The 18,773-nt window shown below is 47.6% G+C and overlaps 1 protein-coding gene across 4 annotated transcripts in view; it reads right to left on the bottom strand.

Moving 5' to 3' along the window:
• Window positions 1-18,773, bottom strand: part of wdr17 (WD repeat domain 17) — a 73,946-nt gene that overhangs the window by 20,509 nt on the left and 34,664 nt on the right. For 2 of the 4 annotated variants that reach the window (XM_041983299.1, XM_041983300.1), the window contains exons 15-28: window positions 17,956-18,042; window positions 17,330-17,479; window positions 17,126-17,256; window positions 14,119-14,244; window positions 13,801-13,956; window positions 11,883-11,947; window positions 6,913-7,045; window positions 6,748-6,836; window positions 5,608-5,707; window positions 5,392-5,531; window positions 3,475-3,586; window positions 3,259-3,400; window positions 2,927-3,029; window positions 2,712-2,813 (exon numbers count right to left, since the gene is read on the bottom strand). In XM_041983299.1, coding sequence (XP_041839233.1) covers window positions 2,712-2,813; window positions 2,927-3,029; window positions 3,259-3,400; window positions 3,475-3,586; window positions 5,392-5,531; window positions 5,608-5,707; window positions 6,748-6,836; window positions 6,913-7,045; window positions 11,883-11,947; window positions 13,801-13,956; window positions 14,119-14,244; window positions 17,126-17,256; window positions 17,330-17,479; window positions 17,956-18,042 — 1,636 coding nt within the window. Of the gene's footprint in view, window positions 1-2,711; window positions 2,814-2,926; window positions 3,030-3,258; window positions 3,401-3,474; window positions 3,587-5,391; window positions 5,532-5,607; window positions 5,708-6,747; window positions 6,837-6,912; window positions 7,046-11,882; window positions 11,948-13,800; window positions 13,957-14,118; window positions 14,245-17,125; window positions 17,257-17,329; window positions 17,480-17,955; window positions 18,043-18,773 lie in introns of those variants that run through there. The other 2 variants (XM_041983301.1, XM_041983303.1) reach the window with 2 other exon arrangements.

Below are 18,773 nucleotides of genomic sequence, written 5' to 3'. Positions count from 1 at the left end.
AGATCACAAGTTAAATCAAAGATTCTGGAGAAAGAAACATCAGAAACAGGCCAAAGGAGAAGAGGAGGTATTTCCATCCATTACTTCTGCAGGACAGAAGAGAAGGACCTGCAGATAACAACACTTTCTTTGACTTCTGTGTCATAACAGACAGAATAAAGTCGAGATAGATAATGTTTTATGTTGACTTAAATTAACTGGTTACTGTACATCCATTTTTATATCCAACACAGTCCCACATCTGTTGGGATGAGAGGAAGTTAGATTTAAACTAGGGATGTTATTTCATACTATATGACTGGGTTCAAAATCAGCATCAATGAATGTCTCAGAGGTTCAAAGATGTTCAAAGGACATGTGAGAAAATCATTAATCAGTTTCAAAGTGCTTAAAAACCACGTTTCTCAAAGAAAGACCAAAGGGTTTCCATATTTCTCCTCTACAGTCAGAATGTTGTTAACCCATTCAATCAATCCAGAGGAATTTCAGTGTGTGAAGGACAAGGGAGCAGGTCAAAGCTGGACACGAGGATCCCTGATCCCTTAGATGGACCTGCATCCAGAACCATCAACAGCTGATAGAATCACATGAACAAGGGTTACCATGGAAACCTTCATCAGCTCTACAGTACAGAGTTACATTCAGACTTTTACTGAGCAGAGAAGAAGAAGCTGCATGTTAACCTGGACCAGAGTTCCAGAATTCTCTGGACTCTGAGGAGTCTGGGATGGACCATCACACAGTGGAGACCTGGATTCTGGTCCATCCAACCAGTATTCCAAACCTTTGTTGGAGGAAATAGAGCAAAAGAGCCTCCAAACTGTTGTCAGAAACAAGTGAAGGTATGGGGTCAGATCGGGGTTCTGATGGTAGGGGTCAGATCGGGGTTCTGTGATGGTATGGGGTCAGATCGGGTTCTGATGGTATGGGGTCAGATCGGGGTTCTGTGATGGTATGGGGTCAGATCGGGGTTCTGTGATGGTATGGGGTCAGATCGGGGTTCTGATGGTATGGGGTCAGATCGGGGTTCTGTGATGGTATGGGGTCAGATCGGGGTTCTGATGGTATGGGGTCAGATCGGGGTTATGTGATGGTATGGGGTCAGATCGGGGTTATGTGATGGTATGGGGTCAGATCGGGATTCTGTGATGGTATGGGGTCAGATCGGGGTTCTGATGGTATGGGGTCAGATCGGGGTTCTGTGATGGTATGGGGTCAGATCGGGGTTCTGTGATGGTATGGGGTCAGATCGGGGTTATGTGATGGTATGGGGTCAGATCGGGGTTCTGTGATGGTATGGGGTCAGATCGGGGTTATGTGATGGTATGGGGTCAGATCAGGGTTCTGTGATGGTATGGGGTCAGATCGGGGTTCTGTGATGGTATGGGGTCAGATCGGGGTTATGTGATGGTATGGGGTCAGATCGGGGTTCTGTGATGGTATGGGGTCAGATCGGAGTTATGTGATGGTATGGGGTCAGATCGGGGTTCTGTGATGGTATGGGGTCAGATCGGGGTTTTGTGATGGTATGGGGTCAGATCGGGGTTATGTGATGGTATGGGGTCAGATCGGGTTCTGATGGTATGGGGTCAGATCGGGGTTCTGATGGTATGGGGTCAGATCGGGGTTCTGTGATGGTATGGGGTCAGATCGGGGTTCTGATGGTATGGGGTCAGATCGGGGTTCTGTGATGGTATGGGGTCAGATCGGGGTTATGTGATGGTATGGGGTCAGATCGGGGTTATGTGATGGTATGGGGTCAGATCGGGGTTATGTGATGGTATGGGGTCAGATCGGGGTTATGTGATGGTATGGGGTCAGATAGGGGTTATGTGATGGTATGGGGTCAGATCGGGGTTATGTGATGGTATGGGGTCAGATCGGGGTTATGTGATGGTATGGGGTCAGATCGGGGTTATGTGATGGTATGGGGTCAGATCGGGGTTCTGTGATGGTATGGGGTCAGATCGGGGTTATGTGATGGTATGGGGTCAGATCGGGGTTATGTGATGGTATGGGGTCAGATCGGGGTTCTGTGATGGTATGGGGTCAGATCGGGGTTCTGTGATGGTATGGGGTCAGATCGGGGTTATGTGATGGTATGGGGTCAGATCGGGGTTCTGTGATGGTATGGGGTCAGATCGGGGTTCTGTGATGGTATGGGGTCAGATCGGGGTTATGTGATGGTATGGGGTCAGATCAGAGAACATTTGCTGTCTTCATCTTTCCTGGGACGTCCATCCAGTTTTCAACAAGACCATAAAGAACCACGTTAGGCTGCAGTGAGGAGGAGGGTTCTGGACTGGCTGCAGTCCTGACCGGCCCCCGATAGAGAGTAAATGGTAAAGGTTTTGTACTAATTAATAAGCTGTGCTTTTAGCCATGCCGCCAGGTTTGGAGAATTCAGAAACAACCCTGAGAGGTGTTGGGAGAGGAAATGGGAACGTCACAAGGCGGGAAAAGATTCACTGAACCAACTTTTTCTGAATGTTTCAGCTTTGTGTTTGAAAAATGGATAAAACAAAATAAATAAAACTAATGAGATAAAAGATGAAATATTGTTTAAGTTAATGTCAGAGGAAATGGAATATTAAACTTTTTCTTTGTGGAAGAGTAAAATCTGCCACATGGATCTGAATCCGAGCAGATCCACATGAGCTGATCTCCCCTTCAGATCTGCTGTTCCAGTTCTTCAGCAAACACCAGCCTACCTGGTGTATTCATAGAGCGCAGGTACGATGCTGGAGTAGTTCCTTCTGATAGCCAACAGTCCTCCGATATAACCACACAGGATCAGCAGCTCACTGCGTGCTCTGAACACACACACACAGACACACACCTGGATGTTCATTAACTTTAACGCTACAGGTGGAAGCTTCTCTCTCATATGTAATAATAACTAATGTAGCAGTGATAATGTTCTCACTCAGTCAGCTTGGCCAGGACGAGGCGCTCCGTCCGGATGTAGCTCATCAGATCCAGGATCGGGTGGACGCTGTCCACCGTCCAATCAGATCCAGACAGCTGTTCTAGTGAGACAACAGAAAACGTTGCTGTAGCTTCACTGCAGATTTTCATCCATCAGAACGGATTCATGATTAAAGATCTAACAGATTTTATTCATGACTGGATTTGAAAGTGATCGTTGCATCATGACTACATAAATACAGAGAATTATTACTGACGTCATCATTTTACACTGATAACAAACATTCTGGAGATCTAAAGAAACATTTAACAATTAGATGTTTTCAGTACCTTTAACGTGATTTATCCCCATCTGCAGAGCGTTTTCCGGCTCGGCGCTCAGCAGGTGGAATTTAACAGCAGAAAACAAGTCTCCATCACTCACGGCTGCTTCGGCCAAGTCTTTACACTCCTCCAGCGAGGGGAGGCCGCACTTTAAAGGCAAACAACGGACGTTAACATCATCACACAACCTTTCCACACATCTCCGAACTTTAAGTGACTCACCCTCTGATGAAGCTGGTTGATCTCTGCAGCAGTTCCTGGGTAAAATGCACACAGCTTCACCAGCAGGAGGTGGTTGTCAGGAATCATCTGCAGCAGGTCAGCTGAAAGCTCCCTGCATGGAAATAAACAGATCGGATATGAAGCCTGGAGGAGAAACGGATCATTACAGACAGAATTCAGAGTAGGACTATAAATAAGCAGCTTCAGTTAAGCTGAGGATGGACGCATGCCCCAGGATGCTTTAAAACCAGCTGATGGAAGAGGAGTCATGGTTCAGTCTTCAGAAATGTGAACACTGGACATTTTCTGGAGAAAATCTGGACTTTTTTGTCTTTTTCCAAACACATTTAAACAGGAGTCTCCGTTGCATTTCCGATCGGAGGAGCAAGGGAAGAGGAGCAGATGAGTAACAGCTCACAGGAGGCAGCAGGTGATGCAGAAATCTGTTCCAGCATGAGAAGAAGAGACGAGGCTCCTCACTGTGACAATAAGTCCTGCATGAAAACGCACCAATCCAGCACACTCACAAAGGCTGAAATAGCCACACAATATTTCCTAAAATCCTCCACAGAGTCCAGGGCAAATGTTACAGTTGTGTCATCTCACACATTTACTATTAAACAGTAGTAGTTTGATGATTAAGGGGCAAGTATTTAAGTTCAGCAACAGAAACACAAGTGTTGCTCAAAAGAGTGTTTCTGTCCAGAAAACGAAATGAGCCGCAACGTTTTCAGATCAGGCTGTAAGGCGTTCCCAGCAGTACAGGCGGAAAACTAGCAGTTCAGTCGGGACTCGACTCAGTCGGGAACATTTAAATGATAAAAGTCACAATCACAAAGGACATCATTGGCTCTAAGACAGAATTATCTCTGGAACAATTCAGGATGTCTGATCGCAGCCAATGAGAGCACACGGAAACAAAACGGGTGGAAGCACCAGGAGCTGATCGTCATGGTAATGACAAGAAAAAAGGCTCATCTGGATGAAACCGCTGGATATGCATCAGTCAGAAGAGATAAGGGATTCGGAAGTGAAACCAGATCAGTCTCACAGCATATCGGATCTGCAGCGGATCGGACCTGCAGCATATCGGACCTGCAGCGGATCGGACCTGCAGCATATCGGACCTGCAGCGGATCGGACCTGCAGCATATCGGATCTGCAGCATATCGGACCTGCAGCATATCGGATCTGCAGCGGATCGGACCTGCAGCGGATCGGACCTGCAGCATATCGGACCTGCAGCATATCGGATCTGCAGCATATCGGACCTGCAGCGGATCGGACCTGCAGCGGATCGGACCTGCAGCATATCGGACCTGCAGCGGATCGGACCTGCAGCGGATCGGACCTGCAGCATATCGGACCTGCAGCATATCGGACCTGCAGCGGATCGGACCTGCAGCGGATCGGACCTGCAGCAGCGGACCTTCAAAAGCTCCCAAACACAACACCACTCCACCATTCCCATCTATTCCATTTTCTTCTTTCAGTGAAGACTTCGTACATCAGGATGCTGCACAGAAACGGATGTGACGGGTCTTTCACAAGAGCTGATGAGGCAGCTTGTGTCTTCTTTGGTTGGTTCGGTTTGTTGTTTGCACTGAGAACCTTGAGCTAGGACAACAAAACACACACAAAAGTACACCAAAACAGCAGGAAGTGGAGGAAACAGTTGTAGAGACTCCAAAGGCATGCAGATAATATGAGCTCTTACATTCCCTATGTTAGCTCAGAGGGCTTATCATGTTAAATGACAGGTGAGCTCCACCCTGCAGGTTTGTGTGCTGCAGGTCAGAGGTGGAACCCTTTTGCTCATAATCTGACTTGTGACATATAAACACCGTCTGATGAGGTTAACAAGGTTAAAAACCTTTTTTAATAGGAATTTATACTCAGTGGTTTGTGGAGTGGTACCATGTAGCGGTGGTCATGTACTTCCTAGCCAGCAGCTCGAGGCAGTAAGCTGTGCTCTGATTGGCTGCCTCTCCGAGGACCAGTCCCACACATGCCGCCAGTTCCAGCTCATTCCCTCGGATCAGACTGGACAGGGCTAACTGGAAACACACCACACACGTTCATCCATGGCTCAGTTACGGCCAGTGAGGTGTGAGCGGACAGACAGGAAGTTACCTGGATGTTGTCCACGGCCAGGTGGCAGCAAGCAGCCAGGACAGAGCATCCGTCCTGGAAGTACCACTCAGCCAGTTCCTTACAGACCTTATGGAGGAGGCTGCGGAGGACGAGAGGAAACACAACCATGAAATAAACAGCAGTAACAGGAAGGTGTAACGTTAGATTTCTGTATCATGTGCTAAAGCCGGACACACATCTCATGTTACACCGGTATGTCTCTGTCAGGGCTTTAAAAAGTCTTCTAGACGACGTCACCTCCTTATTTACTGAATGCTGGTCGCAAACAGAAAGAAGGTACCAGCTGTTTCCCTTCTATAACATCTGTACAAGCAACATCCACTGAATTTGTGACCTATAAATATCTGTGTTGCTATTGCTATTGCTTTTTAAGAGAAAAAAGGGAGAAGAAAACAAAAGGTAGAAAACAAACCACAGCAGCTGACATCAAAGCTAAACAGAGAAACTAACCAGCTGCTGCACCTGAAAGAAGCAGGTTATAGAGAACACAACAGACAATCATCAGGAGCACCTGCAGGAAGAAAAACTGTAAAAACCATGAACAGCAACAAACACACCAGCAGCTAGGATGTGTGTGTGTGTGTGTGTGTGTGTGTGTGTGTGTGTGTGTGTGTGTGTGTGTGTGTGTGTGTGTGTGTGTGTGTGTGTGTGCAGGTGTGTGTACTAAATTCTTCTTTTAAATAAATCTTGTTCTACATTCAATGCCAGGAACAGGCTTGTTTCACCTCTACACACTGCAGACTCGGCTCCTCACCTGACTGTAGCACTAAACCCATCCCTGGGCGTCATATTTATCCTCCTACATGCTACTACTACTACTACTACTATTATTATTAGTAGTAGTAGTAGTAGTGGTAGTATTGTTGTTGTTGTTGTTGTTATTATTATAACTGTGTAGAACTAAATGGTAGCGCTTTCCTGCACCAGAAGAAAAAAAACAAAAAAAAAAGAAAAGAATCTTCTGCAAAATGATGGAAACCGACATGAAGTTTGTTGTTAGGACTGAACATCCTGCAGAGCTGTTTCAGGGGTTTAATCCCACTCATCACGTCATCCTATTTCTCTTCATTAACAGAACAAACCGACAGCTTTCCGAGTCGGCTGACAGTCGTGTGCTACCTCTGGTACTGCTGTCTGTTGTCCACGTCATTAGTTGTGTGGTTGACTGAAGAACTTTGTGGCGGTCGGATGTTCCCTTCACATGCTCCCTGAAAACAACAGAATTATTGATTATTATCAACTCTGATCAATATTTCCTGCCCTTCCCATCTCCCGTCTCAGGACCTGTGCAATCAACAAGGCCTCCAGGAGCTGCCCTCTGCCACTGAAGAAGGTCACCAGCTTTTTAACGTCTCCAGTGGCGATGCAGTACGGGATGGCGTCATCATTGTCCTCCGCCATCAGCTGGTCGGCTCGCCTGGAACACCAGAATACAGATAGATGATGGATGGATGAATGGATGGATGGATGATTCATCAGTCAGTTCCATTTCCAGAAAACTTTCTTAAAACACAAAAAAGTGTGTTTAAACTTTATTTAACAAAAAGAAATCCAAATAAATTTGAAGTGACCAACAAAAATAAAAACACTAAAAGAAAAAACATCTGGGAGGAGGTGACGTCCACCAGTGGCTCCGGTCCCTTCCGCTCTGAGATTTTCCAGACTTCCTGAACCTTTTCCCTGCACTGTGATCTGCAGAAGCTAAAAGACCAAAGTTCTTTACAATCTGTCACTGAGAAATATTTGCTGAACTTTGGAAGTTTAGACCAGAGCGGTGAGCCTCGATCCATCCATGTTGGCAGATGTTGCTTTTATACCCATTCCTGACACCCTCACCTGTCGCCAGTTGTTTCTCTTTTTGTTTTCTACAAACAAAACTGTGGCATAACAGTTCAAACTAATGCACTGATGCATATCCTGCAGGTCCGATCCTAAAGTTATCTAGCGTAACCATGGCAACTGCTGCTGCAGCATTTGATTCCGTTCATTTGGACGTAAGAGATGGAAATTAATAAGAAAAATAAAAGTTCCAACATCTATCCATCCATTTTCTGCCACTTATCCGGAGTCGGGTCACGGGGGCAGCTGCCTAAGCAGGGAAACCCAGACTTCCCTTTCCCCGGCCACATTCACCAGCTCATCCGGAGGGATCCCAAGGCGTTCCCAGGCCAGCCGAGAGATGTAGTCCGTCCAACGGGTCCTAGGTCTTCCGCGGGGCCTCTTTCCGGTGGTATGTGCCCGGAACACCTCACCAGGGAGGCGTCCAGGAGGCATCCTAGCCAGATGCCCGAGCCACCTCATCTGGCTCCTCTCGATGTGGAAGAGCAGCGGCTCTACTCTGAGCCCCTCCCGGATCACCAAGCTTCTCACCCTATCTCTAAGGGAGAGCCCGGCCACCCTGTGGAGAAAACTCATTTCGGCCGCTTGTATTCGCGACCTCGTTCTTTCGGTCACTACCCACAGCTTGTGACCATAGGTGAGGGTAGGAACGTAGATCGACCGGTAAATAGAGAGCTTTGCCTTTTGGCTCAGCTCCTTCTTCACCACGACAGACCGATGCAGAGTCCGCATCACTGCAGACGCTGCACCGATCTGCTGTCGATCTCCCTCTCCATCCTTCCCTCACTCGAGAACAAGACCCCGAGATACGTGAACTCCTCCACTTGGGGCAGGACCCCATTGCAGACCCAGAGAGAGCACTCCACCCTTTTCCAGCTGAGGACCATGGTCTCGGATTTGGAGGTGCTGATTCTCATCCCAGCCGCTTCACACTTGGTCTCCAGTGAGAGCTGAAGATCACGTCCCGATGAAGCCAACAGAACCACATCATCCGCAAAGAGCAGAGACCCAATCCTAAGGCCACCGAACTGGATCCCCTCAATGCCTCGGCTGCACCTAGATATTCTGTTCATAAAGGTTATGAACAGAATCGGTGACAAAGGGCAGCCTTAGCGGAGTCCAACCCGCACTGGAAACAACTCTGATTTACTGCCAGCAATGCGGACCAAGCTCTGACATCGGTCGTACAGGGACCAGACAGCTCGTACAAGCGAGTCCGGCACTCCATACTCCCGGAGTACCCCCCACAGGAGTCCCAAGGGGGACACGGTCGAATGCCTTCTCCAAGTCCACACAGCACATGGAGATTGTTTGGGCAAACTCCCATACCCCCTCAAAGACCCTGAAGTGGGTATAGTGCTGGTCCACTGTTCCACGACCAGGCCGAAAACCACACTGCTTCTCCTCAATCCAAGGTTCGACTATCCAACGGACCCTCTTCTCAAGCACCCCTGAATAGACCTTACCAGGGAGGCTGAGGAGTGTGATCCCCCTGTAGTTGGAGCACACCCTCCAGTCTCCCTTTTTGAAGAGGGGGACCACTACCCCAGTCTGCCAGTCCACGGGAACTGTCCCCAATGTCCAAGCGATGCTGCAGAGGCGTGTCAGCCAAGACAGCCCTACAGCATCTAGAGCCTTAAGGAACTCTGGGCGGACCTCATCCACCCCCGGGGCCTTGCCACCGAGGGGCTTTATAACCACCTCAGCGACCTCAGCCCCAGAGATAGGCGAGCCAGCACCAGCTACCCCAGACTCTGCTTCCTCATCGGAAGACGTGTTGGTGGGATTGAGAAGGTCTTCGAAGTATTCCTTCCACCGCCTCACAATGTCCCGAGTCGAGGTCAGCAGCCCCCCATCCCCACTGTACACAGTGTTGACGGAGCACTGTTTTCCCCTCCAGAGCCGCCGGATGGTAGAACAAAATCTCCTCGAAGCTGTCCGGAAGTCATTCTCCATGGCCTCTCCAAACTCCTCCATGCCCAAGTTTTTGCCTTAGCGACTGCCGAAGCTGCGCTCCGCTTAGCCCCCCGATACCAATCAGCTGCCTCTGGAGTCCCACAGGCCAAAAAGGCCCAATAGGACTCCTTCTTTAGCTTGACGGCAGCCCTTACTGTCGGTGTCCACCAACGAGTTTGGGGGTTACCGCCACGACAGGCACCAACGACCTTACGGCCACAGCTGCGGCTGGCTGCCTCGACAATAGAGGCACAGAACACAGCCCATTCGGACTCAATGTCCCCCGCCTCACCCGGGACATGGTTGAAGCTCTGTCAGAAATGGGAGTTGAAACTCTTTCTGACAAGGGACTCTGCCAGACGTTCCCAGCAGACCCTCACAACATGCTTGGGTCTGCCAGGCCTGACCGGCATCCTCCCCCACCATCTGAGCCAACTCACCACCAGGTGGTGATCAGTTGACAGCTCCACCCCTCTCTTCACCCGAGTGTCCAGGACAAGTGGCCGCAAGTCCGATAACACAACTACAAAGTTGATCATCGATCTGTGGCCTAGAGTGTCCTGGTGCCAAGTGCACATGTGGACACTCTTATGTCTGAACAAGGTGTTCGTTATGGACAGACCATAACGAGCACAGAAGTCCAACAACAAAACACCACTCGGATTTAGATTATGGGGGCCGTTCCTCCCGATCACACCCCTCCAGGTCTCGCTGTCATTGCCCACGTGAGCATTGAAGTCCCCCAGCAGAACGAGGGAGTCCCCAGAAGGAGTGCTCTCCAACACCCCCTCCAAGGACTCTAAAAAGGATGGGTACTCTGAACTGCTATTTGGTGCATAAGCACAAACAACAGTCAGGACCCATCCCCCCACCCGAAGGCAGAGGGAGGCTACCCTTTCGTCCACCGGGGTAAACCCCAACATACAGGCGCCAAGTCGGGGGGCAATGAGCATGCCCACACCTGCTTGGCGCCTCTCACCGGGAGCAACTCCAGAATGGAAGAGGGTCCAGCCCCTCTCAAGGAAAGTGGTTCCAGAGCCCAAGACGTGCATCGAGGTGAGTCCAACTATATCTAGCCAGAACCGCTCAACCTTGTGCACCGGCTCAAGCTCCTTCCCTGCCAGAGAGGTGACATTCCACATCCCTAGAGCTAGCTTCTGCAGCCGAGGATCAGACCGCCAGGGTCCCCGCCTCTGGCAGCCGCCCAGCTAACAATGCACCCCTATGGCCCCTCCTGCAGGTGGTGAGCCCACGGGAGGAGAGGCCCATGTCACCCTTTCGGGGCGCTCACCTCCGTGCCCCACCTCCAGGCCTGGCTCCAAAGGGGTGACCCACGTCCGGGCAAGGGAAACCTTGGTCCTTTGCTTTCACATCATCATAGGGGTGATTTGAGCCACAATTTGTCTGGTCCCTCCCCTAGACACCTGTTTGCCATGGGTGACCCTACCGGGGGCATGAAGGCCCCAACAACATAGCCGCTAGGATCATCAGGATGCACAAACTCCTCCACCACGATAAGGTGGTGGCTCAGGGAGGAGCCAACAGACAAGTAAATATAATTTCTGAATGAAAATATTTATCTATTTAACAACATAAATATGAAGTACAAATTCATATTTATTTATTCACAGGCTCATTAATCTATTAACTATTTATTGATTGTTGATCAATAAATAAACTCCTTACTTGAGGATTTATGGCTAAAAAAATTAAGTAATGAAGAAATAACAAGTAATAAAAATGATTAATTATTCAAATTAATAATATGAATAATATTGTAATAAAAACATTTGTTTATTTATTCAAAGCATTCAATATGAATATCCCTGATCAATATATTTAATAAATGAAAATAAGGTTTGAAATATTAGTAGAAACGGTTTCCTGCTCTGCCTCATCAGTCTGATTCAGTCCACCTAGATTTTCCCATGTTCATGATTCACTGCACTACAGAAACTCTCCAGCCTCTCTGCCAGCAGCTCCTTGTCTAGTCCAGCATTCCGCCTACCTGTCCACGTCCACTTTGCTTTTGGATCCCGAGCCTCGACTATTGGCTGCCTCCCAGTGTTCTGACCATTTACCTGCCTAGCGGTATTCATCTCTTCAGTATCCTCGTTTACAATAAACCTGTTTTTTATTACTATTCCTGTGTGTGGCTGAATTTCTGGGTCCTCACAGCTGCCCATTATAAGAAACATTTTTAATAGAATATATATGTTTAAAAAATGATAGACTTTAAGAAATAAATGAATTAGAAAATTAAATGAAATATTTAAATTTTATATTATATAGTATTTAAAAATATATAGTATTATATTATGTATAATCTTAAAAAAATATTCTTAGGACTATATAATAATATATATATTTTATATATATATATGCATATATATATAAACACACACACACAGATATATATGTATGTGTTTGTTCTGGATGAAAACCTGAGGATGGTTTACCTCTGCATGAGTTTCTTCCAGTACTTCATGGAGACTCCTGGTGCCACAGATAAAGCTTTCTCCCACTGAAACAGACACAAGTCGCACTGTCAAGATCCAGCTTTTATTTTCTGATAGCAGAACCACATTGAGCATGAAGCTTCTTGCAGATTGACCAAGAGACCGGATTCAAAATGCGATCATTGGACGACCCGCTCTACCACCCGAGCCACTGCTGCCCCACATCTCAGACCCTGAACCTGAACCTTAGAACCTTAAACTGAACCTGAGATCGGATGAATTCAGAGCTGCTGTAGCCGGAGTTGGAGCTTGTGTGTTTGTGCCTGTGTTTTATAAATGTCTGATCAGCTGTCACAACCTGCCTGTTGCATAATGGGAGGATATCCTTTCACACAATGCCTGAAACAGTGAGGATTTATTCAGGAAGAACCACAGACAGAAAGAGACACGTTATTCTAGAAAAAACAAATCCAAACATGCACCTGCAGCGAAGAGGTGGAGCAGCGAGATGGAGCTTTAGGTGGAGGGAAGATGACACCATCTTCCAGTTTTAACCAGACTATTATTACCAATTATCTATATTAAAAATCTGAATTAGGCATTATCTCTGGGAGAGAAGCTTATTTTGGGCATGTAGGTGTATGGGCTAAATATGAAGCCATAAAGGATTTTGTGGTTGGAAATGAATGTGTGTTGTGTTAGTAAACCAAGTTCTGTCTCCCTGTCTGAGAAATTCCAGTTAGTGAAAGGATCTGCAAGACTTTAAAACAAGTTTGTATTTGAAAAGAAAACTAGAAGTTCTTCTGCAAACATCTGTTCAGGGATGCAAAGCAAAAACCCACCTGCAAGACTCTAAAGTTGCAGATGCACTTCTCTCTGATTGGATGATGACCTGTCAACCTGTCCAATCAAAGAGCAGACAGCTTCCTGTCCTTCTGCACCGCTGCAAGCTCTTAAAGGCCAGTAGATGGATGATGGTGCGGAAGTGAACATGATAAACAGATTTTACTGGAGCAGCAGTTGCTGCAAACCGACACTTTTCATTGCTTGCTAATTTCTGGGCACAAATCAAACATATCGGTAAGCTAGCATTGATGGCAACGAACGCTGCTTAATCTGTCCATGCAGAATTACACTCTACATTCCTTCAAAGCCAGGAAGCCACGGAGATGATGAACTTCCAGCCACGGGGAGCTGCTGTCAGGGCTGGACGCGGCCGGATGAAGCAGCGGCTGCCCCGGGCCCATCTGACATATCACACAGTTAACCAGTCAGTCGTCTCATCTGAAGTTCTGGTCCACTCTCCTTACCAGCTGGTGGCAGTAAAGCAACAAACCACTGCGTGCACACCACCAAGAAAACAATCAGAAGAAGTTATTGCATTAATCTATACACCACATTAATTACTGCGATATAAACATGCCAATTGGGCGGCCATCTTGGCACAGTGCTGCTCATCCGTGTGTTTAATAAACGAGGCACCTCGACTGTTCACATGATCAAAAATCCTTCAACTGACAGCTTATTCTTTCAACATTATTAAACTGAAGGTTAAATATAGTGGCATCTACATATTTGTCTATGACTGCATCTACATAATGTCTGACTGTGACCCGAGCAGGATGGAAGAATCCGGAAAACCTGTCGCCCCTTTTAACGAGAAGAGAAATTAAAAAAAGCTATCATTTGACAAAGCAGAGTTTTATTCTCTCTGAAGCTTCTCAACGTCAAGCACACATTTGTTGAGGCTGCAATTTCAGGGTTAACACCTAACAAGCCACAAGCTAGGGGCTGGGTCAGAGGTCATGTTTACCATCTACAGCTCCTCCTCCTCTGCATCTTGTAGTTTCTAGGAGACAATGATCAGCTCACCAGAGTCAGATCACATGCTATGGATCACATACATGCAGATACACACCTGTCCCAGCTCCACCATCAGCTCACAGTATCTCTGGATCTGTCCCAGTCTCAGGTGGATATCTGCTGCTTCTTTCAGCCTCTCCTCTTTGCTTGGAGCTCCGATGCCTCCTCCAAATTTAGACATCTTTACAATGGTCAGCTCCTGAGCTTCAGACTGAAACAACAAGATGAGTGAAAGAGCTCAAATAATTCCCTGATTCTCATCCTATCTGCTGGGAAAACTAATCCCAGCGGATAGGCAATGCATTTGATTGGCTGTCTGCCTAATTGGGGGCGGGCTTACACCAGTTTCAGACCTTGTGTCAGACTGACTTACGGTTTTAAACTTGAGCAGGTGTTTCATGTGCATCACTCCTTTGCTGTAGCTGGCCGGCAGCAGCGAGTCGTCCTGGCCGCTGATGACGGAGACCAGGTCCCACAGGTTGCTGCTGCCCCCTGGAGGCTGCACAGCAGAACACACACGTTCAGAAACCAACACACATCAGTGGAAAAACAAACTCAGTTCTCTCGTTTTTATGACACACATCTTTCCTTTTCTTCTGGTCTTCCTGAGACTGCAGCGTTAAGCTTTACGTAAACACACAAAACAAAGAGAAGTTACTAAAAAAACTGATTTCTTTTCATTCCATTGACACGTCTTCTTGGTGCAGAGAAGACATATTAATGTCTTTTTCTTTCCTAATATCTCTGTTTGAGCTGCATTTCTTGTCAGTGAACATTAAATTCAGGGAGCGGTGGAGGGAGAAGCTTTTTGCTGACTCACAGTTTAGATGAGCTTCATGCAGAAGCAACAAAGCTGCTTTTCCAGCTAAGGAGCCTGATAACAGTTCATCTTCCTCTGAAAGACTCACAGCTTCAAAGGCAGCAGCAAAACTGAATCTGGACATTTTTAAGGTGTGTCAGGGCTGTAAAGCTTGTTGATATTAACCTTTTCTTATCCAGAAATAAGTCGTGGAGGCATCAGTTAAAGTAGATCAGATGTTTTTAGAGACCCTGTCCAGGATGCAGCCCACAGAGACAGCAGCTCTGCTCCACACCTGAAATCTCTCTCTCTCCACCTGTAGGGAGGTAGGCCAACATTTTCTGACTCAGAACCAGTGCCTCAGGAGCGGGGATGTCGGGACATCCTCCACCTGCAGATGTAGGCTGATGTGCATGACACATCAAAGAAACTAGGCTAATGTAAAATCCGGCCAGACACTCTCGATACCATCTGTGAAATGGAAAAAGATCTATCCAACAGATCTGCAAAAATATTTATTCATGTCCAAAGAAGCCAGTCTGCAACTCATACGACATAAAGTTCCCCACAGAACTCACTACACGGGGAAAAGGGTGCTTAAAGTGGCGTTCGCATCACAAATCCGTCCACATTAGTTCACGTTACCTGGAACTGCACACCTGTTAAACATTTCTGAGACGAGGTCACTGCACCACCCTCCATCCCACCTCTCCACTCCCAGTCTGAATGAGACAAACAGCAGATTACTTATTAGCCGAGCTGTCACCAAGAAAAAGATCCTGATGAGCTGAAAATCAAAGAACACCATAGCAACCGTTGAAGCATCACACCTCCACAACTCAGAACCTTACCTGGTCTTCACTAGCCATCCTCTAGTAAACTAGATTTTAAAGTAAACTGCCCGACAACCAACCTCAATCACAATCTCTTATTTATTTGTTTTATTATTGATATTATTATTATTATTATTAATAATAATAATAATAATATTAATAATAATAATAATGAAGTAGTCCTAGGATGACTTTACTTCCTTCTAGGACCTGGTCCTAGTCCTCGTGTCCACTAAACGACAGAGAGGACATCACAGGCTGATGATAATTTTCTTTCCGATCTAATACCAAGTAAAATACTAGCCAGTATCGGTGATACTGATCCGATTCGCTAAGGGGAAAGGAAGAGTTACTACAATTTTTATAGAATACTTTGTGGCTCAAATTGAAATTACCAGTAAAATCCATAAATAAATATATAATAATGCGTATTAAAATATTTAGTTACCATCAGTCAGTGTTTTTCTACCTTATTAAATATTTTTCATCCGTATTTTTATTTTTAAAACCCTACAATGTCTGTTTTACTGTCACACCCGCACCAGATCCTGCCACGCTCCACCAAAGCTGTTCCCCTGAGTATTAACTACCCACACCTGCTGCCAATCACCATCCTGCCTTCTTATACAACAGCTACTGGATCACTCGCCGTCGCTCACCTCGCTCACCTCGATCACCTCGCTCACCTCGCTCACCTCGATGACCTCGCTCACCTCGCTCACCTCGCTCACCTCGATCACCTCGGTCACCTCGGTCACCTCGCTCACCTCGATCACCTCGATCACCTCGATCACCTCGGTCACCTCGCTCACCTCGCTCACCTCGATCACCTCGATCACCTCGGTCACCTCGCTCACCTCGATCACCTCGCTCACCTCGCTCACCTCGATCACCTCGGTCACCTCGCTCACCTCGATCACCTCGGTCACCTCGGTCACCTCGCTCACCTCGATCACCTCGGTCACCTCGGTCACCTCGCTCACCTCGCTCACCTCGGTCACCTCGCTCACCTCGCTCACCTCGGTCAGTGCGGTCACCTCGCTCACCTCGCTCACCTCGCTCACCTCGATCACCTCGGTCACCTCGCTCACCTCGCTCACCTCGATCACCTCGCTCACCTCGGTCACCTCGATCACCTCGCTCACCTCGCTCACCTCGCTCACCTCGGTCAGTGCGGTCACCTCGCTCACCTCGCTCACCTCGATCACCTCGGTCACCTCGCTCACCTCGCTCACCTCGATCACCTCGCTCACCTCGGTCACCTCGATCACCTCGCTCACCTCGCTCACCTCGCTCACCTCGATCACCTCGGTCATCTTGTTTGGATACGGATGGACGCTCTGCCTTTCCCTTCCCGGTCTAGAAACCCTTGGCTGATCCCTGAACCCCAGCCTCTGCAGCATCCTGACTGACTGCATCTAGAACTGATGTGAGCTGATCTCAGCCACACATTTCACTCCAAGCTGAACTCATACAGATATTTACTGCAGCCTTTTCTTTTTTCATAATTTTCATATTTAATGCTGTACATAACAAAACAGGATGCACTAGTCTTTAGAACGAGGGGAACTCCTGCTGTTCGAACATCAACACAAAAACCTGATATGTACGTTGCACAGGCTAATATAGCGCTGAGGGTAAACTTGTTGTCCAACCCTGTGCTGCCCGTCATCCAGGGAAGCAATATTCACCTGCCACTGTGCGTCTGTTGACTGACTCTGGAAGACTAGACAGTCTGAACATCTTACCGAGAAGCACTCAGAGAACCAGCGCAGCTTCTTGGCCCGGACGTCTCCACTCAGCTTGTCCAGCTCCTGCTTGATGTCTCTGGAAACCTTCCCGCAGAGCAGCGGCGGCGAGCCAGGAACCATCGCCGTGTCTGCAGAGACACGAGCTGCTCGGTCACACCATTGCTTACAGAATCCCACTTCGGATGTGGGATCTGCTCTCACCTGTGTTTCCGATGATCTTCTCCCACGGCTGCTCGCTGAGGACGTTGAGCAGCAGAGGAGAGATGAGGGGGGTGAGGGACCACAGCCTCACGGTGCTGTCTCTGCTGCAGCTGGCCATGGTGAAGGGACGGTTCTGATGGCACGTCAAACCTTCACACACAGGAAAACACACGACAAGGTCAGGACGATCAACACTCAACATCCACACTCGCAATAATCGATCAGCCTCAACTTTATTTAAACTGCAACTGTCTGTACCAGACTCACAAAGGCAGCCAGTTCTCTTCAGCTCTGAAGCCAGGCTGACTAAAAGCCTACCTATGCTCGATGCAGACGGATGAACACCCAGAGGGACAGACGGATATATATATATTAGACAATTCATTCATTCATTCACTTTATTAAGGGTCGAGGGGAAGCTGGAGACTATCCCAGCAATTAGCAGGCAGAAGGCAGGAACACCTGGACAGGTCGCCAGGCAATCGCAGGGCCAAAACGGATGAGACCAAATTCGACTAAATTAGGTCGTCCATTAGAAAACGCTATGAGAACAAGTTGTAAAGATGAAAGAGTAATTATCTGTTGCAATTTTGTATAATTTTGTTCTTAACATGTGACGTTCTCACCATAGACATCAGCTCCATGGTCATAGACTGTATCCAAACATGTGCCGTCCCTGGTGTCCCACACTCTGATGGTATAATCCCAAGAACCTACAAAGCAGTTTATGGTTTAAACTCAACAAATTTACACATCTTTAAAATGAGCAATATAAATACAGCAGCATCCATCCATCCATCCATCCATCCATCCATCCATCCATCCATCATCCATCATCCATCCATCCATCCATCCATTTATACATCCATCCATCCATCCATCCATCATCCATCCATCCATCCATCATCCATCCGTCCATCCATCCATCCATCATCCATCCATCCATCATCCATCCATCATCCATCCATCCATCCATCATCCATCCGTCCGTCCATCCATCCATCCATCCATCCATCCATCCATCATCCATCCATCCATCCATCATCCATCCGTCCGTCCGTCCGTCCGTCCATCCATCCATCCATCCATCCATCCATCCATCCATCCATCATCCATCCATCCATCCATCCATCATCCATCCATCCATCATCCATCATCCATCCATCCATCATCCGTCCGTCCGTCCGTCCGTCCGTCCGTCCGTCCATCCATCCATCCATCCATCCATCCATCATCCATCCGTCCGTCTGTCCATCCATCCATCCATCCATCCATCCATCATCCATCCATCCATCCATCCATTTATACATCCATCCATCCATCCATCCAGCATCCATCCATCCATCATCCGTCCGTCCGTCCGTCCATCCATCCATCCATCCATCATCCATCCATCCATCCATCCATTTATACATCCATCCATCCATCCGTCCATCCATCCATC

The sequence above is a fragment of the Melanotaenia boesemani genome, chromosome 4, assembly GCF_017639745.1.
Source record: "Melanotaenia boesemani isolate fMelBoe1 chromosome 4, fMelBoe1.pri, whole genome shotgun sequence".
In the NCBI taxonomy this organism is placed as follows: Eukaryota; Metazoa; Chordata; class Actinopteri; order Atheriniformes; family Melanotaeniidae; genus Melanotaenia; species Melanotaenia boesemani.
The sequence above is the reverse complement of the archived record's forward strand: the minus strand, read 5'-3'. Positions and strand labels throughout refer to the sequence as shown.